A 25,675-nucleotide genomic window follows, 5' to 3' on the forward strand; every position below is an offset into this window, starting at 1 on the left:
ATTTCACAATTTGTAGAATTTGTAACAGTCTTGGCTAATTTTATTGCTTCATCCCATTAGAAAAAGGAATGAAATAATGCCATTTGCAGCAACATGGATGGACCTAGAAATTGTCATACTGAGTGAAGTAAGTCAGATAGAGGAAGACAAATATCATATGATATCGCTTATTTGTGGAATCTAAAAAAATGTTACAAATGAACTTATTTACAAAACAGAATAGAGTTACAGATGTAGAAAAAAACTTATGTTACCGGGGGTAAGGCGTGAGGAGGGATAAATTGGGAGATTGGGATTGACATATACACACTGCTATATAAAAAATAGATAACAAATATGGACCTACTGTAGAGCACAGGGAACTTTTCTCAATACTCCATAATGACCTATACAGGAAAAGACTCTAAAAAAGAGTGGACATATGCATATTTATAACTTATTCACTTTGCTGTACACCTGAAACTAACACAACATTGTAAGTCAACTATACTCCAATAAAAATTTTGAAAAAGGAAAGAAAAGAAATGCAAGTGCTGTCTATAGGTAATCTGCACAAAATTATTCATTAGACACATTTGATTATGCAAATAATATTAAAAGTTGTTATAACAATCAAGCTTTAGTGATTTAATTATATTTTGCCTATTTTACTTTAATTTTTTGACATAATTTAACTACAAAACAATAGCTATTTTATGCTTCTAATATATTAGTCCAAAACAGAGTGCAGAAATTTAAAATATTCAATTCAATAACAACGGTATATGAGTCAATATTTCCCCTTTAATTTTTATAAATCTGTAGTGAATGTTTCTCAGTTTTCTTTGGTTGTTTCATGTCCCAAATGGAAGAAAACACGAGCACGAAAGAGAACCTCGCTCTTTTAATTACTTCCCTTTTCTGGTTGACTCCACCTCCATTATGAAGTCTTCCTGTTTTTTTGTGGATGTGAAATGATTTTTAGAATTCTTAGTGGTCCTCTTCTTTAGGAGACCATTCCTAGGGAATAATACAAGAAGACTTAAGTATCATAAAACTTTGGAATGGACAAACTCAGAATGGTGCTACATGAAAACTCTGGATCTACTGGTAAAAGCTTCTCATTTGTTCTATTTACCCTTTAATGGAGTGTAGCAATATTCTGGAAGTCAGTGGATCTGATTTAATAGTGATGGGCATCAGGAGGGTAAGTTATAGGCAAAGGGCAATAAGCCTATATAAGGCAGTACGTTTTATCTCCCATAGATTCGAAATTGAAGATGTGAGATAAGGATTAGATTTGGCATCAAGTCTGTACAACTGCTGAGGTGCAATTAAGTAAGGAACTAAAATTAACTGAATTGTATTGAGTTTGAAGCTAACGGTTGTTAGAAAAATAGAACAAGGAGGAATGCGTATTGATTGAAAGTGGATTCCCTAGAGGACATGTAGAATAACACGCCTGAGTGTTGAAATCTACTTCGTAACCTATGTGGATGCATTAAACTTATGTAGCATTCTTACTCTTTTTTTTTTCAAGCTTTTAGACTGAGGTATAACATACCACATGAAAGCATAGGTCATAAATGCACAGTTCAGTGAGTTATCGCAGAGAAGTGACTGTCATAGCATTTTTACTTTTAAATTACTGTTGGGTGAGAGTAAGAAGGAGAATTGAGTGATAGAGCATTTTATGCTATTCTTGGAGATAAGGCCCAATAGTGGGGTTTTCAAATATGATCTTTGTCACTTTTTCCTCCAATGTATTGTTCAACTACTATTTAGCAGCACTGTGCCAGGTACTGGTGAAACTGGTGAACATGATAGATATAATTCATTCCCTCATGGAACCTGCCATCTAATAATGTGGATCTGGTAGGCTTGGAGATAAGGGTATCCGTGGTTGAATATTGCTCTGTGCCTGAAGGGAGAACTGCCCGCTTCTAAGTTTCATCAATGCCTTTTCAGTTTTCCAGGTTTTAAGGCTCAATCTTGCAATGCTTTTCCCATCCCCAACTCTCTTCTAGTTCCTCACCCCTAGATTGCCTATAAACATGAACGTTTTCAAAGCTACTTCACTGAGGCTGTATGATCCTGGGTACGAATTTTTCCTGCCTGCCTTGCCGTTTAGGGGGAAGGATATTCTGTCTTGGTTTGACCTTCTTTGTTAACCTCAAACCTCTGAAACTATCTGTCTCCTCCAAAGCCTCTTTTTGGGAAGACTCTACTTTTGCTCTCTTTCGTCTTTTCACAGAATTTAGGAGATGTTCTGCCCGCTTAAGTCCCTTCGCTATTGCTGTGGTCTCAGTTCTCAGTGCCTGTTTGGTCACCAGTTCTCTTGGTGAGTACACTGTCAAATTTACTCACAACCTTAGCCCACTGTGGCAAGAGTCACTAAAAAGCAAATAATTCTCCTGAAGGCTAAATAGCATCTAAAAACATGCTTCATGGTTTCAAAGTAGAAGATAATAGGAAAATATCTCCATTTCAATTTCCATTTGAGTCAATAAGTTTCAGTTAGATTTTAACTAGCATTTGAAAAATTCATGGTATTTTCCATATATGTGTGAAGTAGGCACTAAATTCCTTACAACTGGCCTTTTCATCCTCACCCTCAGCCTTCTTTCTACAGATCTTAGGATCCTGGAGAAACTTACATAGCTTATCCCTATAAAATTTTGTAATATCTTTTTTTATAGTAAACTATCCATGAGAATATATAGATTGACGTTACAAAGAATATCAGCCATTAAATAAAGAGATCGTACAGTATTGGATTACCCGGATTTACTGGGTTTATGTCACTGCTTAATTTGAAGCCTGAGATACTGAATGAAATAACATTCTCCTGTTGTACCATGGATAGGTCCAGAAATATTTCTCGAATCTGGCTTTGAAAAATAAATAAGTAATCGAAAGAATAATAATTTTCTACTTGCTCTTTGGATCTTGACCGATTGCTGCCCTTACCTGTTGTTACAGGAGGAACAGAGAAGGAGCTGAGGCTAACAGCTGGTGAAAACAAGTGTTCTGGGAGAGTGGAGGTGAAAGTCCAGGAGGAGTGGGGAACTGTGTGTAATAATGGCTGGGACTTGGCCGCAGTCTCCGTTGTTTGTAGGCAGCTGGAATGTCCAACTGTTATCAAAGCCACTGGATGGGCTAATTCCAGTGCAGGCTCTGGACGCATTTGGATGGATCATGTTTCTTGTCGAGGGAATGAATCAGCTCTCTGGGACTGCAAACATGATGGGTGGGGAAAGCATAACTGTACTCACCAACAGGATGTTGGAATCACCTGCTCAGGTAAGACTTGCGTAAGTCAAGCCTTAACATGAAATGCTTTGTGAAAAAAAATCTATGGGTTAAATTAAAATCTATGGGTTAACAATTAACAATCTATGGGTTAACAATTAACAATCTATGGGTTAACAATTAAAAAAAATCTATGGGAGCCAGTTTTCTGTAAGTAATCTAGTCCACGTATAAAATTACCCAATCCATTGCTAAAAGACCAGAAAACACATGACAAAGCCCATATTTTAAAAAAAATCAAAAGAGATTCTGAGTACTACAATCAATGAGGAAGCGACTAGCTTCAATTTCATATTAAGTAATCCTACGATAACTTTCTACTTCTACATAAAAATATCAATATCTAAGTTAATTCCTTGTCCCCTTTCCCCATAAAATGCAGCTTTCATGCATTGGCCCATAAATCATGACCCTTTTGCCCATTAATTGATAATCAACTTACTCTATCAGGAAATAAATATTCTTAGCACTAATCCTTTTTTGTTGGAGGAAGGATGTTTTGCAAAGTAGAATTGCTTCTTCCACTGTACAATGCTATTCATTTACTATTACAAGGTAGTTTTAGTTTTAATTTATAAAACATTTTATAAGTTTCATCTCACTTGTCCTTACAATAGCCCAGACATTTCTGCTGACAAATCCCAAGGTCATGTTTCTGACCCAGTTCAGATTCCCGGGCTTCCAATTTCTCTTTGCTCATGTCGTTGACCTTTATGCAACTTTATCACCACCCAGCCTTTCTAGGAGAGATCATCTCCTCCGTAGGACTGATTTTAGAAAGGACTAATCTCTATCCAGGCATGGTGGTGTAATGGGAGCAACACAGGCTAGTATCTAGAAAATTGCTCAGCTGCTCATTAATGCTATTATTTTGAGCAAGTTGCTAAATCTTTCTAAACTTCAGTTTCTGAGCACCCAATGATACAATACACGTAAAGCTGCTGGTACACTGGTAGGTAATAGGTGTTAAAAATTAACATGAGTTTCCTCGTGGCTCACTGCTTCTCATTACCTAGACAACTCATTTCTCTTTCTTCTTCCTTCTCTTCCTCCATTCTTCTCCTCTTCCCCCTTCTTCTCTTCTTGTCTTTTATTGTTAATCATTTTGCAGGGAAAGATAAGAAATAACAACTGTAACATCTACGGCAAAGTTAAAAATGATGATAAATCTTGCCAGGCTCTTACTATAATTATTGCTGTCTGTAGAGTGGACTGTTTAAGCTAAGACATCAGTGTAGTACTTTTAACTCGTGTTCTGGTTTTCATACCTTTACATAAGGATCCTTTATATAAGGATGACATTAATCAAACTTGGTTTTTGAAGTTTATACACCTAAACCTCCAACTGGCGTGTAATAATAGAAAGGGATGTGTAGCCACTCAGGGACTCAGGAGTTTCATGAGGTTTCTGAATTCATATGTCTGAGGTTTCAGAGTCTGTATTTCTGAGATTCTCTACCCTGGTCAGTGCTCAATCCTCAGAGCATCTACTTGGGAAATTCTATTATTGGGAAATTCTATTATTATCACATGCATAATAGTAAAGAGGATAGACTCTGGTGCTAGATTGCTTTTTGTTTGTTCGGGTTTTTTTACATTGTCTCTACTGTTTTCTGGGTGTTGGATCCTGTGTCAATTATTTAACCTCAGTTTGCTTATCTGTGAAGTAGAGATAGTGGTAATGACACAAAATGCTTAACGTTGTTGTGAAGACTGAAGATAGCATAGGTAATACGTTTGGAACAGCATATGCACATTTTGATTGTAAGCTATTATTATTATTCATGATACAAAATCTTGTTGAGTAGAGGTCCTTGTCTGGAGTTCAGTGCTTTTAAAATTGAATTACTGTTTCAGAAAAGAACTTCTAAGCATTTTATTCAACCACCAACAGTTTCTGGTTTTTAGGTGTCCCAAAATTTCATCCCAAGTCTCTTTTTCTCAGGTATTTTAGTCATCATAGAAAATCTAAGGATAGCTTATAGAGAGAATTTTCCTTATGAAAAAGCCATTCTTTGCTAAAAATGGTAGCAGGTGCTTCGGGGGAGGGAAAAGAAAGCTTTGATTCAGAAAAAAATTGGTAAGAAATAAATTATCTTGATTAACTTTTTTCCCCCAATTTTTAATGTTTTTTTTAAAATTTGTTTATTTATTTTTGGCTGCATTGGGTCTTCATTGCTGTGCATGGGCTTTTCGCTACTTGGGGCGAGCAGGGGCTACTCTTTGTTGCAGTGTGCGGGCTTCTCATTGCTGTGGCTTCTCTTGCTGTGGAGCACGGGGTCTAGGCACGCGGGCTTCAGTAGCTGTGGCACGCAGCTTCAGTAGTTGTGGCTCATGGGCTTAGTTGCTCCTCAGCATGTGGAATCTTCCAGGACCAGAGCTCAAACCTGTGTCCCCTGCATTGGCAGGCAGATTCTTAACCACTGCGCTACTAGAGAAGTCCTAATGTCTAATGTTTTGTATACCACTTTTGCAAACTGTCATGCATGCTTATGCATTTTTTTTGCTTTTTCCTGTTTTCTAATTTCAAATTCAACTTCAAGCAATCATTCATGCTCTAAACTGATGGTCATAAAAAAAGATTAAAATAAAAATTTTAACTGTTCAACAAATGACTGGTTTTTCATTTTTGCTTCTTTGTAGTATGAACACATTTTATTTTTTCAAGCTTTTTAAATAAATACTTTGAGGCAAACGTATCTATTTCTACATAGAAGTGTTTATTATGCCTCAGTAATGGAAGGAAACAAAACAAAGCACAAAGTAAAGTTTAATCTGTAAAAGATTTTTTTACAGATTAATCGTTGGTTGGTTTTCAAAAGATTAAAATTCTCCAAAGTGTGAACAGGGGCAGCATCCAAAATGAAGCATCATTTTTAAGGATAGGATCAAATCTCAAGTGACTAGAGGAATATTATTTTCTAAAATCACTTCTGAATAAATATTACTTCTGAATTCTGGTCTTTTCTCCACTGTAGATGGATCTGATTTGGAGATGAGGCTGATGAATGGGGGAAACCGCTGCTCAGGAAGAATAGAGGTCAAATTCCAAGGACAGTGGGGCACTGTGTGTGACGATAACTTCAACATAAATCATGCTTCTGTGGTTTGTAAACAACTTGAATGTGGAAGTGCTGTCAGTTTCTCTGGTTCAGCTAATTTTGGAGAGGGTTCTGGACCAATCTGGTTTGATGACCTTGTATGCAATGGAACTGAGTCAGCTCTCTGGAACTGCAAACATGAAGGATGGGGAAAGCATAACTGCGATCACGCTGAGGATGCTGGAGTGATTTGCTTAGGTAAGGACTGGCCTGTGCTTTTTCTGTTCTCCATGAGAGGACAAAAAAAGGGGACAAAAGTCTCAAAAGGCTGAACTCCTAAAAACATAATGAAGTCTGCTTCTTTTATCGCCTTATTATTATTACCTCATTTCAGGATGCAGTTCTGATACCTGTGGAATTTTTACCTTAACTGTAATTAGGATAAGTAGGTTAGGGGGGAATGATGACAGTGAAATTGAGATCCAAGTCAAGAGCGTAGAAGGAAGTGTTTAGAGAATAGTCCACTCCCCCCATCCCTCCAAAAAAAACGAAAGAAAAAGAAAAGTTAATTGTTAAAAACAGGTTAAAATTTTGCTTTCTGTATGTTTCAGAGCACCCCCTTTATCACCCTCTACCTACAAAAGTCTCCTCTTTAGCCATTTTGACCCACCCTTTCTTAAACCCACCTTTTCTTAAATTCACAGAATCAAATGATTAAAAAAATTGGTTTCCTATTAAAACCTCATTTATGCTAGTGCTATGTTATGAGCAGGTACTGTGTCTGTCTAGAAACTTTCATGTTTCACGCTTGATTACGGGACAGGGACATGGCTTTGCGTGTACAAGACTGTCACTCTCCTTTCTTCACTTGAGTGCCGAGTTTGAAGACCTAGTAAGTCTTGAACCCCAGGGAATATTTAGGAAAATATAACTAGGGTAAAAATGTCCCTGTATTCACCAGGTATTTTTTTTTCAAATGAAGGAAATTCAATCCAAACTAACTTTAAAATGAGACAATACTGACTCAGAAAAGCGGGAAACCCAGGAGGTACAGTTGGCTCCATCCAAGCACTGCGTGGCTTGCGGGATCTTAGTTCCCCGACCAGGGATCGAAGCCCGGTCACAGCAGTGAAAGCACGGAGTCCTAACCACTGGACAGCCAGGGAATTCCCAAATTGGCTTTTTTCTTGTTGAATAATGTGACCATCTATAGTCTAAACCACAAAGGATGGGATTCCTACAGAAAAGATGGATTCTGTTAGCTGAAGAAAGTGAAAGGGATTTGGCATAGAAAAAACACAGTATGTACCTTCTGTTTCCCTTTACCCATCAAAATCTTTCTAGGTCCCCAATCAGCACGTTCCTTCTCAGTGTGTTTTATACATCCTGAGTAATCACAATAAACAGCACTGTGACAACAAGAACCAAAACTGCCTGAGGAAAAAAGCAATTTATTTATTATAGGATATTACTTAGAATCAAGTTCTGTTCTTTGAGGAATATTGATTGGGGGAAGTTGAAAGTAGTAATGGTGAGGTCCCTTTTCTCTTTGCTTTGCGTTTCAACTACAGAAGTGGTCAGAAAGGGGTCAGGCATGTAATACAAACCAGGTAGTCTGGGTAGACAATGAAGTCAGAGGCAAAAGTGAGTATTGAGTATTGAGGCAAACAGGAGTGTGTAGGTCCCAGCTAGACACCTGCAAACATATATTTAAAAGGGAAAAAACCAAACAATTCCAACGAAAAATCTGCGGTGATCAAACAAGCGAATCTCTAGATAAATTTCAGTCCCTGGGCCTCCTGTTAGGAACTCTTCCTATAATGCATGCTCTCCATAGTGAAAAGCCCCGTCTTCTTTTTTGTTTTTTTAATTTTTATTGATTGATTGATCTTTTCCATTATGGTTTAGTACAAGATATTGAATATAGTTCTCTGTGCTATACAATAGGACCTTGTTGTTTATCCGTTCTATATATAATAGTTTGCGTCTGCTAGTCCCAAACTTCCAATCCGTAGAAAGTCCTGTCTTCTTGCCTGATCCACTCCTCCTTCCATCTTTAACGATTTTCAGTGGTAATATATCACTGTTTTCTCTATCTCTCCTTATATCTCCCCCCTTAACTCATCTCAGGTACCGCTGTTTAGAGCACCTTCATTCTTGTTTCTTTATCACTGACTTGTTTTGTTTCCCTCTTACAGAGGGAGCAGACCTGAGCCTGAGACTGGTAGATGGAGTCACTGAATGTTCAGGAAGATTAGAAGTGAAATTCCAAGGAGAATGGGGGACAGTGTGTGATGATGGCTGGGATAGTAACGATGCCGCTGTGGCATGTAAGCAACTGGGATGTCCAACTGCCGTCACTGCCATTGGTCGAGTCAACGCCAGTGAAGGAGTTGGACACATTTGGCTTGACAGTGTTTCCTGCCATGGACATGAGTCTGCTCTCTGGCAATGTAAACACCAAGAATGGGGAAAACATTATTGCAATCATAATGAAGATGCTGGTGTGATATGTTCTGGTAAGTTAAAACAAAACAGAACAAAAAGAAAAACAGAGGAGGAAGGACCTGTGTTCTTTAGGAGTAGAAATAGGTGTGAGATGTGAGAGAGAGAAATATCTAATAATTTCCTTGTTGGGAATTCTTTTACTGTTGTGAAGAATCTTTAACACATTCTTTATATGACTAGTTTGGTGGGTTGTCTGACTCTATTTTCTATAATAATTTTTCCTACTGCTGTTAGGGACCACATTTCAAATTCTAAATCTACCTGGAGCTCCAAAAGACAAAATGATATAAGTCTTTTCTTTATATCTGATTTGCTCGTATTTTTTAGTCACTGACAATTTTTATTAAGTTTTGAAACTGTAATCCCATTTCTAACCAAATTCATGGTTTATACTGACTCTTCAAAAAGCCAGGAGATGGGTAAGCCAGAATTTTCAGTGTCTCAGTATCTGGGAAGGAAGAAGATTTTTAAGATACCCTTTGGGAGCTAACCTCCGTATGTATCTATGGCCTAAGTTTATGCTTCTTTTGCAGATGGATCAGATCTGGAACTGAGACTTAAAGGTGGAGGCAGTCACTGTGCTGGGACAGTGGAGGTGGAAATTCAGAAATTGATAGGGAAAGTGTGTGACAGAGGCTGGGGACTGAAAGAAGCTGATGTGGTTTGCACGCAGCTGGGATGTGGATCTGCACTCAAAACATCCTATCAAGTTTATTCCAAAATTAAGGCAACAAACACATGGCTGTTTTTAAGCAGCTGTAATGGAAATGAAACTTCTCTTTGGGACTGCAAGAATTGGCAATGGGGTGGACTTAGTTGTGATCACTATGATGAAGCCAGAGTTACCTGCTCAGGTAAGACTTTCAATCAACGTGTTAAGTTGCATTCCAATGTTATTCTTTTACATGTAGCTGTCCAGTTTTCCCAGCACCACTTATTGAAGAGACTGTCTTTTCTCCATTGTATAGTCTTGCCTCCTTAGTCATAGATTAGATGATCATAGGTGCATGGATTTATTTCTGGGCTGTCTATCCTGTTCTATTGATCTATGTGTCTGTTTTCGTGCCAGTACCATACTCTTTTGTTGATTGTAGCTTTGTAGTATAGTCTGAAGTCAAGGATCCTGATTCCTCCAGCTCCGTTCTTCTTTCTCAAGATTGTCTTTGGCTATTTGGGGTCTTCTGTGTTTCCATACAAATTTTAAATTTATTGTTTAGTTGTGTGAAAAAAATGCCATTGGTAATTTGATAGGGATTGCATTAAATTTGTAGATTGCTTTGGGTAGTATGGTCATTTTAACCATATTGATTCTTCCAGTCCAGAAACATAGTATATCCTTCCACCTGTTTGAGTCATCTTCAATTTCTTTCATTAGTGTCATAGTTTTCTGAGTACAGGTCTTTTGCTTCCTTAGGTAGGTTTATTCCTAGTTATTTTATTCTTTTTTATGTGATGGTAAATGGTATTGTTTCCTTAATTTCTCTTTCTGATAGTTCATTGTTAGTGCATAGAAATGCAACAGATTTCTGTATATTAATTTTGTATCCTGCAACTTTACTGAATTTGTTGATGAGTCCTAGTAGTTTTTTGGCGGCGTCTTTAGGACTTTCTATATACAGTATCATGTCATCTGCAAACAGTGACAGTATTACTTCTTCCTTTCCAGTTTAGATTCCTTCTATTTCTTTCTCTTGTCTGATTGCTGTTCCTAGAACTTTAGATACTATGTTGAATAAAAATGGCAAGAGTGGGCATCCTTGCCTTTGTTCCTGATCTTAGAGGAAATGCTTTCAGCTTTTCACCATTGCGTTTGATATCAGGTAGATTGCCTATCTGCACTTCACTTAGTTCTTATTCTGGGGTTTTATCTTGTTCCTTTGTTTGCAGTATGTTCCTCTGTTGCCTTATTTTGCCTAACTTGCTGTTTTCAGTTCTACATATCTGGTAGATTGGTTACATTTCCCAAACTTAGAGAAATGGCCTTTTGTGGGAAATGTCCTATGCTTTCAGCAGCGCACTCCCCTCTGGTCACCAGAGCTATATGCTCTAGGGTTGCCCCCCATGTTGACTGCACAAGTCCTTCTGATGTGTTTGGCATGGGGTAGCTGGCTGCAGAGACCAGGGGTGTCCCAGGACTAGTGCTGTTTCACTGTGGGTTGAGCCAGGTTCTACAATGGGTGATTGCAGAGCCAGAGTTCTCAGATCTAGTGTCATACTGCTGGTGGGTAGAGCTTTTTCCTGACATGGCTGGCTCTGGGTTCCGGGGTGTCCCAAAGCTAGTGTTGGCCTGCTGGTGAGTGGAGCTGGTTCCTGGGGCAGATGGCTGAGGGGTCCAACATGTCTCAGCGTTGGTGTCCACCTGCTTGTCAGTGGGACCAATGTCCAAGGGATCCTGGGGCTGGTGCCCACCTACTGATGCATGAAGCCATGTCCTGGGGCTAATGCCAGCCACTGGAAGGTAGACAGGTCCGGGGGTCCCAGCTATAGGGCCCAGGAATCCCAGAGCTGGTGTTGGCCTGCTGATGGACAGGGCCAGGGTCCCAGAGGTGCTGGTACTGGCCTCCTGGTGGGTGGGCTGTGTCCTGACAAGGCAGGTTGTGGGGCTACGGTGGTCCTAGGGCTGGGGTCTGTCCACTGGGGGATAAGGCTTGTCCCAGGGCCAGCACCAGCCCTCTGGTGGGTGGAGCCGGGTCCCAGGGGCTCTGGCTGCAGGGCCCTAGTGGTCCCTACGTTAGTGCCGGCCCACGGTCGTGTGGGGCTGGGTCCTGGGCCCTCTGGTGGGCAGGGCCATGTTCCAGGGTAGCTGTGGGCTCAGGATGTCTCAAGGAAGCCTGCCTGCTGGTAGGGGCAGTAGTGGGGGAGGGGTGTTGCTGCCTGATAAATTGGTTGGTCTCACAGTACTGGTGCTGACAGGCTGGTGAGTGGGTCTGAGTCCTGGTGCTAATAAGCTGAAGAGAGGATTCCAAAAATGACTTTTTCTAACACCAGTATCCTTGTGGTAGAATGAGCTCCCCAAAATGACTGCTGCCAGTGTCTATGTTCTCAGGGTGAACTCCAGTCACCTCCTGCCTCTCCGGGGGGCTCTCCAAGGTCAGCAGGTGGATCTGACCCAGGCTTCTTTCAAATTACTGCTTCTGCCCTGTGTCCCGGAGAGGGTGAGATTTTGTGTGTGTCCTTTATGAGTGGAGTCTCTATTTCCCACAACCCTCGGCTCTCCCAAAAGTAAGCCCTGCTGGCCTTCAAAGCCAAACGTTCTGGGGGTGCAGGACCCCTGCGCTTGTCTTCCTGGTGCAGGATCCCTGGGCTGGGAGCCCAATATGAGACTTAACTTCTCAAGTTGGATGCTTAATTAATTTTGATTCTTTCCTGTTTATTAATATAACCATTTGAGGTTATAGGTTTTCCACTGAGTGTACCAGTAGCTATATCGTATAATTGATGAATTGATGCTCTGTGAATCTGGGACACAGAACTTCCTATGACTGTTATGTGGTCATTGTGAATTGCTCTTTTTAGTATTATAAGGTTTCCATCTTTTATGGTTGAACAATTTTTTTTTTCTGGCTATGCCACACAGCTTGTGGGATCTTAGTTCTCCGACCAGGGATTGAACCTGCGCCCTCGGCAGTGAAAGCGAGGAGTCCTAACTACTGGACCGCCAGGAAATTCCCCCCAAATTTTTGTTCTGAATCAAATTTGTCTGATGTTAATATCTCACCTGTTGCTTTATTTTCTATTCTCTTACTTTCAACCTTTACAAATAATTTTGTTCCAGGTGCATCACTTGTACTCATAATAGAATTGGGATTTATGTTGAAAAGGACTCTGATAGAGTTACTTTTTTGAAATGGGAGATGTATTTGACCTTAGCTTAGTCATATTATGCGTTATTATGTTGTCATAATTATATATGACATAATATTTATTGTCGTGTAATATATGCTACAACTGAAAACATATTTCACTCTATGACCTTTATGGGGCCTTTGCATGTGTTTGGGAATGTCTAAGCATGTTTGTATGTCTGATAATTTCCTTCTAAATTTAGAAGGGGTTGTCTATTTTCCTATTAATTTATTTTATTTAATTAGTATGAAGTTCAGCGGCAACTACAAGAAATACCACCTGAGTGGCTAAAGAAAAAAGCATTTTTTTTCTCATTTAAAATAAGTCAAATAGGTAAGAAGTTTAAGGCTGTTTGGGTGGTGCTGTGGTCACCAAGAAACACCTAGAGTTGTTCTTCTGCAGTAATTTATCAAATGCTACTGGACAAGGATAATGAGTTGCCCTGCAAGTGACGAAATGTGTTGGTGAGCCAGTTAGATAGACCAGGTTCTGCCCTCTGAGAAGCTGCTCTCTGCGCGCTGTCCTTCATGAGCCCAGGTGCTCTTCTCAGGGCAGTACTTCCTAGTGCGTCTTTCTCATAGTCAATTCTAAGTTCAGTTTGGAGAGTATACCTGTCCGGGGGCTGCACAGCTTTCACAACCCACTCTCTGCTGATACTGATTTAGGGACCCTTGGATCGCGTTTAGGGTTGAGTAATCATTAGCCGACGTCGGCTGCCCTCAAAGTGAGCAAAAAATTCTCTCCAAACTTAGTAGGCTTCTAGTCTGTTTGCTTTAACCCAATGCCATGTGAAGGTAGCAACAAAGAATCAATTACGTACTTTGATCTGTCCTGTGACCAGGCCCTTCCTCTTAATTTATTGGCCACTCCCTCACGAAATTAGTATTTATCCTTCCATTTCTTCTTGCAGTCTAGCTTCTTCTAGACTGAGCTTACCTCTCTCTCAAGTGTTAAAAGTGGCAAGGAGGATTCATGCCATGTCAACATTCTGATATTTTTCTTTCTTTATACCTTTATAAAAGTATACTTTTCTTTTTTTACACTTTTCCCAGTATGTTCTCAAAGTTTTCGGCTTTAGTAAGCACGTGGTTTTCTTTTCAAGGTGACATTTGTCCAAATATCTTACCATGGATAACATGACTTATTAGCTTTCCGGCCTACAATATCTGAGTCATTAGTATATTCTGCCCATGAATTCCATTCAACCACATCCAAAATTTAGATTTTATTACTAGAGTACCTCACTTACGATAACACATTCTGAATTATTTAGGATTCTATTAAGCCGCCTATAATAGAAATCGCACATAGCATTAATCTGCAACTTAAGGTGGGCCCCTCTCTTTACAAAATTATATTTTTGTTTGCTGTCTGCCGTATGTGCACTTTGCTTCCTTTTGTAAACTCTCTTACTATATTTCTGTAGCTTTTTGGAAGCTCTTCTATTAATACTTATTTTGGGGCCTAGATTTTAGCTCTCTCCTTGTTTTTCTAGAAATAGAGTTTGTAATTTTATTTTTTGATTTACTTGATACTTTCAGAAGATTTCCAGGAAAAAAATTATGGAAATACCGTCTCTGTGCCTGTCAAGTTCAAACTACGAATTCCATAATCTGTTCAAATTCTTAGACTTTTATAAAGCACAAGGTTTTATGGCTGATAGGGGCCAGAACTAAGTAAAGCTGGAAGACTAGAAAGACAAAGTAACAATTTATCCCTGACACGTAGTTTAGACAAGCCAGCTACAAAGAAGTCTAAGAATTTTGGCCACAAAATTGCTTTGAATCCCGGACATTTTGTTTGTGATGACTGTATATTTGCTGTAGAGGACATCTGAACCTAAGAAATAGTTCATTTGAGTTGTGTTTTATTTTACTAAAGTCTAAAAAATAATTTTGAGACTAGAATGATTTATACTTCTTCAGAGTCTGGAAAGGAATAAATGATGAAAATGTATCAATGCTTCTTTAAAGCATATTGTGTATTTTATCTATTACTAAACGAAAGGAAGTAACTCTAATTAATTATTTCTTATATTTGTTCTTCATTTCTCCATTTCTTCATTTCTTCATTTCTACAGAAAGAAATGGATACAGATTTAGTTACTGATGTCAGGGAAAGTTTAACTTATTGATTAAAGGAGCTAAATCCAGGCACAAAAATTCAATTAATGGCTTTTATGTTAAAATGCACTCATAGGTTTAACAGGAAAAAAAAAATCCCTTAAAGGGGTAAATTACCAATATTCTAACCATGTACACAGAGTAAATGGTATAAGGAAGCCAATCTGTGGTACAGATTAATGTGTTACAAGCAGATTCATGAAATAAAGGCTGAGGATACAGTCTCCAAGACATTTCTGGGTGGAAGAATTTCTCTTTTGCCCTGAACTCAAATATTTTATGACAAAGGAAATAAGAGGATACTTACAGAAGGGACTTGTTTTCAAGTGCTTCACAGGTTTTCACCATTAAAGAGAAAGTTATTTGTTTTTGCTTTTTTTTGGTTGGGGGGAGGTTGTTTTTTCACTGGTTGTGTTTTATTTTGTTCGAGATTGATCTAGATGAGAGAGCAAGAGGTTAAAAGAAAGCTGAATTCGGCTCAATCTAAGAAACTGTTTTTATTCCAAGGTTTAGGTCTGTCCAAAAGTGGAATAGGATTATATGAATATTAGCTAATGATATCTTGGAGGAATTTCATGCTCAAATAATGATTCAACAAGATTAAATCAAGGACTTGACTCAAGAATCGTATTATTTGTGTTGTAGAGGCATTATTTGCTTTAAAGTCTTAGCTGTGTTTAGAAAGCAACGTGTTCTTCAACTCAAATTTGGATAGAACTTGCTTTGTACATATTTAATGGATAAGTGGTGAAATTTTTGCGTGCTGAGTTATTTTATGCTTCTATAATAGAGAATATAGTAAGATCTAGAACACTTTAGGAAATTGGCGAGGGCTGATAGTATATCTGTGTCATGCTGATAGTAATGTTGAGGGATCGTAAAAATTAGTGATATCTAACAGCAGGCATCTCTAAAAGACTTATACCTTTTAGAAAGTCCAATTTCATATGCATTTCCTTTCTTTCCTCTCTTTTAAGATAAATTAAAGGAAATAGTTTGTATCTCGCACGTAACTTGAATTACCGCTGAATATGTTAAAAGAAACTCACACTTATCTTGATGAGTGTGCTCTCAACCCGGCAAAGAATGTCCTTAAAACCTGAGCCCCATTTCTTCAGCTTTATTTCTGGTGTGTCTTTTCTTTACGTTTTAAATTCCAACCATGGTAAATTATCCATAATTTCTCAATTACATCATGCTATTTCATGACTGTATTCTTTAAATGCTGTATCACACATTATTTACTTGGCAAACTCCTCATCTTTTTATCAAACTCAGTTCAGATTTAATAGAGCTGGTGACTCCTTCATTTGTTAGTTTTGTATCTAAAATATGTATCTAGTTTTGGACTCAAATTATTATTTGAACATGTGTATCTTCTACTAAATTATGTGTTCTTGAAGGAGAGAGCAATTAATGAGAAACTGAGCAGCCTTGAAAAGAAGTCATTTTTCCCCAGGTACATAAGGTTGGGAAATACATAATAAGTAGAGAGAAAAGTGTCTGCAGAGGTACAGAAGCTTGAGAAAGCACATTTAGGCTGAGGTATCCAGTATGATTGGTAGAGTAATAGATGTTAAGGCTTTTCAGGTGACATCATAGAGTATTTTCAAGTATGCTAAGAAAACAATGCTTATTATCCCCCCTTAATTTGAATAGATGGGTGATATTGGGGAAGCTGCCAAAGCTCTCTGTGCTGCAATTTCCTCAAAAGAAAAAAATGGTGATAATAATAATATCTACTCCCTCATGGGAATTACACAGCAAGTGATCAATACATGTTAGCTACTGTGGTTATGATTATTATTAGTAGTATTAGAATTATCTATCCTCACTGATAGACTGAACTCTGTGCCCATCCAAATGCCTGAAATATTGTAGGTTCTTAATAATATTTGTTAAAAAGATAAATTATTATATAAGTAGTAAAGAAACACCGACTTACCTTGAAGACAAAGAAATTACGTGAAAATATTTGAACTTTAATAATACACTCATGGTCATGGTGTAGATGTATTGGAAAGAGGATTTAGAAGCTAGGAGACCACTTAGGAAGCTATTGCAAAAGTCTACACGACAGGGCTTCCCTGGTGGCATAGTGGTTAAGAATCCGCCTGCCAATGCAGGGGACACGGGTTCGATCCCTGGTTGGGGAACTAAGATCCCACATGCCGCGGGGCAACTACGCCCGTGCGCCACAACTACTGAGCCTGCGCTCTAGAGCCCATGAGCCACAACTACTGAAGACCATGTACCTAGAGCCTGTGCTCCGCAACAAGAGAAGCCACTGCAATGAGAAGCCCGTGCACCACAACGAAGAGTAGCCCCCGCTCGCCGCAACTAGAGAAAAGCCCGCGTGCAGCAACGAAGACCCAACGCAGCCAAAAATAAATAAATTAAATAAATAAATAAAAAGTCTACATGACATATGATGACAAATTACATCAAAGTAACTATAAATATGGAGGAAAAGTATGCTGGAGGACTGACACATACTGGTGGCTTCTTCATGTGCGGTGTATTGTAGGGAATCACGATTCTAGGCTCTCTAGTATACTGCCTGGCTTCAAATCCTGGCCCTTCACTAATTTGCTGTGTGACCTTAGCAAATTACTACAGTTCTCTATGTTTTAGTTTCCTTGTCTGTAAAACTGGAATGTTATTAATAGTTATACCCTAAGGCAATTGTAAGGATGAAATAATGTTTGTTAAATACTTACTAAAATGCCATATATATATATATATATATATATATGCACAAGATAAGTGTTCACTTTAATATTCACTACTATCATTATTACCATGATTTATGGGGAGATAAAAAGGGGGTCCAATTTCAGGTGATTCTAATTTGGTCCTGGATACCATTAATTGAGTAAGGAATACCATGGGCTTGTCAGTACATAATTCATTCCATTTTGAACACCTTAAGTTCCAGATGTCCAAGTAGATCTGCTTATACATATAAATTTAAAGAGAAATGTATAGATGAAAACATATTTATTGGCAGTTAAGAGAAGATGTCCATTGAGAAGATGAGAAAGGAGGATAGAACTTTGGTTGGGGAACACACGAAAGGTTCTGTCAGGCAGGAAGGAGGAGAAAACAGGGAAAAGGAGCATCTCGGGTAAAGTGTGACAGGGAAGAAGAGGTCTGCTGTTCATTTTGGAAACAGGAAGTGTTGATATATTAAAAATCCTTACCTAGAACCATTTGAAATGGTTGGGGCAGACCGCTTGGGTGAAGGACTGCATATAGGGCTAAAAAGTAGAAAGAATGGACACCCATTATCTGTGGTCTCCAATGTGATGCTTAATATAGGCAAAATACTGAAAGGAAAGAGTAATCATGCTCCAGGAATTACAGGTTCCAGGAGGCAAAGTTCCAGAACTGTCTCTGATGAAGTGGTCCAATGAAGGATGGGGAGGTCTGGAATTTGCTAAGCCGAACTCTAGGCAGAAAAGCCAAGAGGAGAGAATAGCTTCCCTTTCTCACTTTTCACTCCCTGCCTCACTCTCATCATGAAGGAAAATCTTGGAATCATGTTGTCTCTCACTGAAATATTATTTTTCAGCCCACAGGGAACCCAGACTAGTCGGAGGGGACATTCCCTGCTCTGGTCGTGTTGAAGTGAAACATGGCGACACCTGGGGCACCGTCTGTGATTCTGACTTCTCTCTGGAAGCGGCCAGCGTGCTATGCAGGGAATTACAATGCGGCACAGTCGTCTCTATCCTGGGGGGAGCTCACTTTGGAGAAGGAAACGGACAGATCTGGGCTGAAGAATTCCAGTGTGAGGGGCACGAGTCCCATCTTTCACTCTGCCCAGTAGCACCCCGCCCAGACGGGACTTGTAGACACAGCAGGGACGTTGGAGTAGTCTGCTCAAGTGAGACCCAGAGCACATGTTCAACGTGTTCCCATACTGTGAAGAGGGTAGGGTTAGGTAGTCACAGACATCTTTTTAAAGCCCTGTCTCCTTTCAGGATACACAGAAGTTCGCTTGGTTCATGGCAAGTCCCCCTGTGAGGGAAGAGTGGAGCTCAAGATTCTCGGGACATGGGGATCTCTCTGCAACTCTCACTGGGACATGGAAGATGCTCATGTTCTCTGCCAGCAGCTTAAATGTGGAGTTGCCCTTTCTACCCCAAGAGGAGCACCTTTTGGGAAAGGAAGCGGGCAGGTCTGGAGGCACATGTTTCACTGCACTGGGACTGAGCGGCACATGGGAGATTGTCCCATGACTGCTCTGGGTGCGTCGCTGTGTTCTTTGGGGCAAGTGGCCTCTGTAATCTGCTCAGGTAAGAGAAGAAGGGCAGCCAACGATGAGCCTCTCCCACGGCGGTGTGCCTTAAGAGAGGGCGTAACGATAGCGAAGAACAGAAGCAAAAGGGAGTGATCCGCTTTGAGGGATCATGAGAAGTGTGCCAGAATATTAACTTCATTTATCTTTTTAGAGGGAAAGTAAACTTAATTTTCATGGGCCTCATCATTATTTAGTGCTTAACCATGTGCCTTCTCAGAGTACCTGACTCATTCCCAGCCTGGTTGACCCATCCACCTTTCTCTAAAGCTATGTTTGTCCTAGCTCACCTATTTAACACTCCAGCTGACCTCCTTTCCTCACCCCAACTTTTTGTATCTCTTGTGACTGATGACGTTTGGTGTTTGCAGGAAACCAGAGTCAGACGCTACCCCCGTGCAATTTATCATCCTCGGACCCAACAAGCTCTCTTTTTTCAGAAGAAAGTGGTGTTCCCTGCATAGGTAAGAATCAGTGACCAGTCTATGAAAATGATCTCAGAATCCTTAGAAATGCATTTATATTTTATTTTCTCTTTGCAGGGAGTGGTCAACTTCGCCTGGTAAACGGAAGCGGGCGTTGTGCTGGGAGAATAGAGATCTATCATGAGGGCTCCTGGGGCACCATCTGTGATGACAGCTGGGACCTGAATGATGCCCACGTGGTGTGCAAACAGCTGGGCTGTGGAGGGGCCATTAATGCCATCGGTTCTGCTCATTTTGGGGAAGGAACGGGGCCCATCTGGCTGGATGAGGTGAACTGTAATGGAAAAGAATCTCGTATTTGGCAATGCCATTCCCATGGCTGGGGGCGGCATAACTGCAGGCATAAGGAGGATGCAGGAGTTATCTGCTCAGGTAAGTTCTGCATAATTACAATTGATTATAATTGTATAAGAAAGGACTGAGGTGGGGCAAAGGGTCGTGAAGGATATTAATCTGAGCAAATTCCCTAAAATACAGGCTCAGAGGGAACACTTGTGAGATTCAGGCTGCCAGAAGTGTGGATTTGATGAATTAGTGCTACCTCATGTGCAAGGTAGTATTATATCAGAAAGAGAAAACTTCAGAAGTGAGTTTGCATATCATGAAAATGACAGCAAAACTAATCATAAGTTCTTTTATAAACATATGTGGAGCTGGATGTTGGGTAAGGATTTAGTGCACCACTTGACGATAGCTGTATTAATAAAGTAGATTAAAAAGGACAGCAGGGGCTTCCCTGGTGGCACAGTGGTTGAGAGTCCGCCTGCCGATGCAGGGGACACGGGTTCGTGCCCCGGTCCGGGAAGATCCCACATGCCGCGGAGTGGCTGGGCCCGTGAGCCATGGCCACTGAGCCTGCGTGTCCGGAGCCTGTGCTCCGCAACGGGAGAGGCCACAACAGTGAGAGGCCCGCGTACCACAAAAAAAAAAAAAAAAAAAAAAAGGGCAGCAGAAGTACATTTCGTGCTACATTCTACAGAGAAGAAGATAATCACCATGCCCAAGTAATTTTTAATGACAGATAAATTACCGTAACAGGACACTGCTCTTGTTTTGTATACATGGTAAGATTTTAGAAAGCATTGTGAAGTACAGAAATGTACTCAGTTGTAGTGTATGGGAAAAAAAGAGTGCTCTGACTTAGGGAAGTGACAAATTCTGTACGCCAGAAGAGATTTTGCTATCGATCACATTCAGTGACGTAAATCTGGTAAGAGGACATACACAACAAAACTGTGAAGTGTCAGAGAGGGAAATATTTCATTTTAAGGAAATGTATATAAAACATTGGTTTTAGTGGCTGAGTATCTCAATAAATTTTAACTATCAAGGACAACTGCCCAAAAATGAACAGAATAGGGTTAGAAAGCTAAAAGTACAGTAATTTAGGGAGAAAAAAAATCCAAACTATGTAATTCATAAAAGGCTCTGAGCCTTTGATTAAGGTTTAGAAGTCAACTTAGAATCACTGTTGGCATTCTAAAGAGGTCTCTAATTACAAAATCCAAGACTAGAAAACCAGAAATATTTATAGAACAAATACTATACTTTAACAAAATCTACCAAATCATCCAGAAGTTTCTAAAGAATTACTAGTAATGAAATTACTAGTGTATCGTACCTATTTTTAAATCCATTTTCACATCAGAGTAAAGGGAGAGAGTCCTCTGAATCTTCAGAAAAGATTTAAAACTGCTAACTCTCTATCTCACCCCAGAGTTCATGTCTCTGAGACTCATCAGTGAAACCAGCAGAGAGACCTGTGCAGGACACCTGGAAGTTTTTTACAATGGAGTTTGGGGCAGCGTTGGCAAGAGTAACATGTCTGCAGCCACGGTGGGAGTGGTATGCAGGCAGCTGGGCTGTGCGGACAAAGGGAGCATCATCCCTGCATCTTCAGACAAGACGATGTCCGGACACATGTGGGTGGACAATGTTCAGTGTCCTAAAGGGCCTGACACCTTATGGCAGTGCCCATCATCTCCATGGAAGAAGAGACTGGCCAGCCCCTCAGAGGAGACCTGGATCTCGTGTGCCAGTGAGTATCCGTTGGACAGTATGAAACTTCCATTCTGTAGCTCCACTAGCATCTTCTGATCTAACTAAGCAAGAATGAGTAAACTTTGGTTAATCCTTATTCTACCTGGATAATGTAATGGGTTGTATTTAAGTTGGCCTGTAGGTACTCAGGATCAGTGATCATTTCCCCAAAAACTATCATACTCTGACGGTCTTCTCAAAATTTTATTCAGTTGCTATCTCTGTGAACAAATGAGGAGAAGAGAATATGTAATTCAGCATTTGACTATTGAATCGCCCCATTTTTCTTTCAAATAGTATCTCGTTACACTTAATATAAAGCAGTCAGAAAGATCAATCCTGAATTATTTTCCCATTCTACACCTTTTTAAGCTGGAAGAAGATTTCTATCTACCTGGCAGTTTGAGAGAATTTAACATTATATATTTACAATGTTAACTTTATCTATTTGACATTTCCTAAGTCACACTAACATTCTTTTTTAAAAAATTTTATTGGAGTATAGTTGACTTACAATGCTGTGTTAGTTTCACGTGTCACACTAATATTCTTATGTCCAGGACGAAATACACCCAGTTTGCTGGAGGGACATATACTTTCATAAAAGATGAATTTTGTAAAAATGTAAAATTTAGGGCTTCCCTGGTGGCGCAGTGGTTGAGAGTCCGCCTGCCGATGCAGGGGACACGGGTTCGTGCCCCGGTCCGGGAAGATCCCACATGCCGCGGAGTGGCTGGGCCCGTGAGCCATGGCCGCTGAGCCTGCACGTCCGGAGCCTGTGCTCCGCAATGGGAGAGGCCACAAAAGTGAGAGGCCCGCGTACCTCAAAAAAGAAAAAGAAAAAAAAAAGTAAAATTTAAAATACACATTAAATAAGCAAAGTTTTAAAACATATTTTTTTATATCATAATCCTTTTATTTTTAAACATCTTTATTGGAGTATAATTGCTTTACAATGGTGTGTTAGTTTCTGCTTTATAACAAAGTGCATCAGCTATACATATACATATATCCCCATATCTCCTCCCTCTTGCGTCTCCCTCCCACCCTCCCTATCCCACCCCTCTAGGTGGACACAAAGCACCAAGCTGATCTCCCTGTGCTATGCAGCTGCTTCCCACTAGCTATCTATTTTACATTTGGTAGTGTATATATGTCCATGACACTCTCTCACTTCTACCCAGCATACACTTCCCCCTCCCTGTGTCCTAAAGTCCATTCTCTACATCTGTGTCTTTATTCCTGTCCTGCCCCTAGGTTCTTCAGAACCATTTTATTTTTTTATTCCACTTATATGTGTTAGCATATGGTATTTGTTTTTCTCCTTCTGACTTACCTCACTCTGTAGGACAGACTCTAGGTCCAACCATCTCACTACAAATAGTTCAATTTCGTTTCTTTTTATGGCTGAGTAATATTCCATTGTATACATGTGCCGCATCTTCTTTATCCATTCATCTGTCAATGGACACTTAGGTTGCTTCCACATCCTGGCTATTGTAAATATAACTGCAATGAACATTGTAGTACATGACTCTTTTTGAATTATGGTTTTCTCAGGGTATATGCCAAGTAGTGGGATTGCTGGGTCATATGGTAGTTCTATTTTTAGTTTTTAAGGAACCTCCATACTGTTCTCCATAGTGACTGTATCAGTTTACATTCCCACCAACAGTGCAAGAGGGTTCCCTTTTCTCCACACCTGCTCCAGCATTTATTGTTTCTAGATTTTTTGATGATGGCCATTCTAACTGGTGTGAGGTGATACCTCATTGTAGTTTTGATTTGCATTTCCCTAATGATTAGTGAAGTTGAGCATTCTTTCATGTGTTTGTTGGCCATCTGTATATCTTCTTTGGAGAAATGTCTATTTAGGTCTTCTGCCCATTTTTGGATTGGGTTGTTTGTTTTTTTGATATTGAGCTGCATGAGCTGCTTGTAAATTTTGCTTGTAAAATTTGTAAATTTTAATCCATTTCGAGTTTATTTTTGTGTGTGGTGTTAGGGACTGTTCTAATTTCATTATTTTACATGTAGCTGTCCAGTTTTCCCAGCACCACTTATTGAAGAGGTTGTCTTTTCTCCATTGTATATTCTTGCCTCCTTTATCAAAAATAAGGTGACCATATATGCGTGGGTTTATCTCTGGGCTTTCTGTCCTGTTCCATTGATCTATATTTCTGTTTTTGTGCCAGTACCATAGTGTCTTGATTACTGTAGCTTTGTAGTATAGTCTGAAGTCAGAGAGCCTGATTCCTCCAGCTCCATATTTCTTTCTCAAGATTGCTTTGGCTCTTCGGGGTCTTTTGTGTTTCCATACATATTGTGAAATTTTTTGTTCTACTTCTGTGAAAAATGCCAGTGGTAGTTTGATAGGGATTGCATTGAATCTGTACACTGCTTTGGGTAGTATAGTCATTTTCACAATGTTGATTTTTCCAATCCAATAACATGGTATATCTCTCCACCTATATGTATCATCTTTAATTTCTTTCATCAGTGTCTTATAGTTTTCTGCATACAGGTCTTTTGTCTCCTTAGGTAGGTTTATTCCTAGGTATTTTATTCTTTTTCTTGCATTGGTAAATGGGAGTGTTTTCTTAATTTCACTTTCAGATTTTTCATCATTAGTGTATAGGAATACAAGAGATTTCTGTGCATTAATTTTGTATCCTGCTACTTTTCCAAATTCATTGATTAGCTCTAGTAGTTTTCTGGTAGCATGTTTAGGATTCTCTATGTATAGTATCATGTCATCTGCAAACAGTGACAGCTTTACTTATTCTTTTCTGATTCAGATTCCTTTTATTTCTTTTTCTTCTCTGATTGCTGTGGCTAAAATTTCCAAAACTATGTTGAATAATAGTGGTGAGAGTGGGCAACCTTGTCTTGTTCCTGATCTTAGTGGAAATGGTTTCAGTTTTTCACCATTGAGAACGATGTTGGCTGTGGTTTTGTCATATATGACCTTTATTATGTTGAGGTAAGTTCCCTCTTTGCCTACTTTCTGAAGGGTTTTTATCATAAATGGGTGTTGAATTTTGTCAAAAGCTTTTTCTGCATCTATTGAGATTACCATATGGTTTTTATCCTTCAGTTTGTTAATATGGTGTATCATGTTGATTGTTTTGTGTATATTGAAGAATCCTTGCTTTCCTCGGATAAACCCCCTTGATCATCGTGTATGATCCTTTTAATGTGCTGTTGGATTCCGTTTGCTAGTATTTTGTTGAGGTTTTTGTTTTTGTTTTGTTTTGTTTTGTTTGCAATATGCAGGCCTCTCACTGTTGTGGCCTCTCCCACTGCGGAGCACAGGCTCCGGACGCACAGGCTCAGCAGCCATGGCTCACGGGCCCAGCCTCTCCGTGGCATGTGGGATCTTCCCAGACCGGGCCACGAACCCGTGTCCCCTGCATTGGCAGGCAGACTCTCAACCACTGTGCCACCAGGGAAGCCCTCTCATAGCGTTTTGGTCAGAAAAGATACTTGATACGATTTCAATTTTCTTAAATTTACCAGGGCTTGATTTGTGTCCCAAGATATGATCTATCCTGAAGAATGTTACATGAGCACTTGAGAAGAGAGTGTATCCTGTTGTTTTTGGATGGAATGTCCTATAAATATCAATTAAGTCCATCTTGTTTAATGTATCATTTAAAGCTTGTGTTTCCTTATTTATTTTCATTTTGGATGATCTGTCCATTGGTGAAAGTGGCGTGTTAAAGGCCCCTACTATTATTGTGTTACTGTCGATTTCCCCTTTTATAGCTGTTAGCATTTGCCTTATGTATTGAGGTACTCCTATGTTGGGTGCATAAATATTTACAATTGTTATATCTTCTTCTTGGATTGATCCCTTGATCATTATATAGTGTCCTTCTTTGTCTCTTGTAATAGTCTTTATTTCAAAGTCTATTTTGTCTGATATGAGAATTTACTCCAGCTTTCTTTTGATTTTCATTTGCATGGAATATCTTTTTCCATCCCCTCAATTTCAGTCTGTATGTGTCCCTAGGTCTGAAGTGGGCCTCTTGTAGA

At 39.6% G+C, this 25,675-nt stretch overlaps 1 protein-coding gene across 4 annotated transcripts in view; it reads left to right on the forward strand.

Moving 5' to 3' along the window:
* Window positions 1-954: 954 nt before the first annotated feature.
* CD163 (CD163 molecule) overlaps window positions 955-25,675 on the forward strand; it is a 34,875-nt gene continuing 10,154 nt past the window's right edge. For all 4 annotated transcript variants that reach the window (XM_033867064.2, XM_033867063.2, XM_019926027.3 and 1 more), the window contains exons 1-11: window positions 955-1,089; window positions 2,234-2,320; window positions 2,962-3,282; window positions 6,270-6,590; window positions 8,531-8,851; window positions 9,374-9,694; window positions 18,384-18,698; window positions 18,796-19,110; window positions 19,484-19,576; window positions 19,655-19,969; window positions 21,315-21,635. In XM_033867064.2, coding sequence (XP_033722955.1) covers window positions 1,044-1,089; window positions 2,234-2,320; window positions 2,962-3,282; window positions 6,270-6,590; window positions 8,531-8,851; window positions 9,374-9,694; window positions 18,384-18,698; window positions 18,796-19,110; window positions 19,484-19,576; window positions 19,655-19,969; window positions 21,315-21,635 — 2,776 coding nt within the window. In that variant the 5' untranslated portion in view covers window positions 955-1,043. The remainder of the gene's footprint in view (window positions 1,090-2,233; window positions 2,321-2,961; window positions 3,283-6,269; window positions 6,591-8,530; window positions 8,852-9,373; window positions 9,695-18,383; window positions 18,699-18,795; window positions 19,111-19,483; window positions 19,577-19,654; window positions 19,970-21,314; window positions 21,636-25,675) is intronic.

The sequence above is a fragment of the Tursiops truncatus genome, chromosome 11 (assembly GCF_011762595.2).
Source record: "Tursiops truncatus isolate mTurTru1 chromosome 11, mTurTru1.mat.Y, whole genome shotgun sequence".
In the NCBI taxonomy this organism is placed as follows: domain Eukaryota; kingdom Metazoa; phylum Chordata; class Mammalia; order Artiodactyla; family Delphinidae; genus Tursiops; species Tursiops truncatus.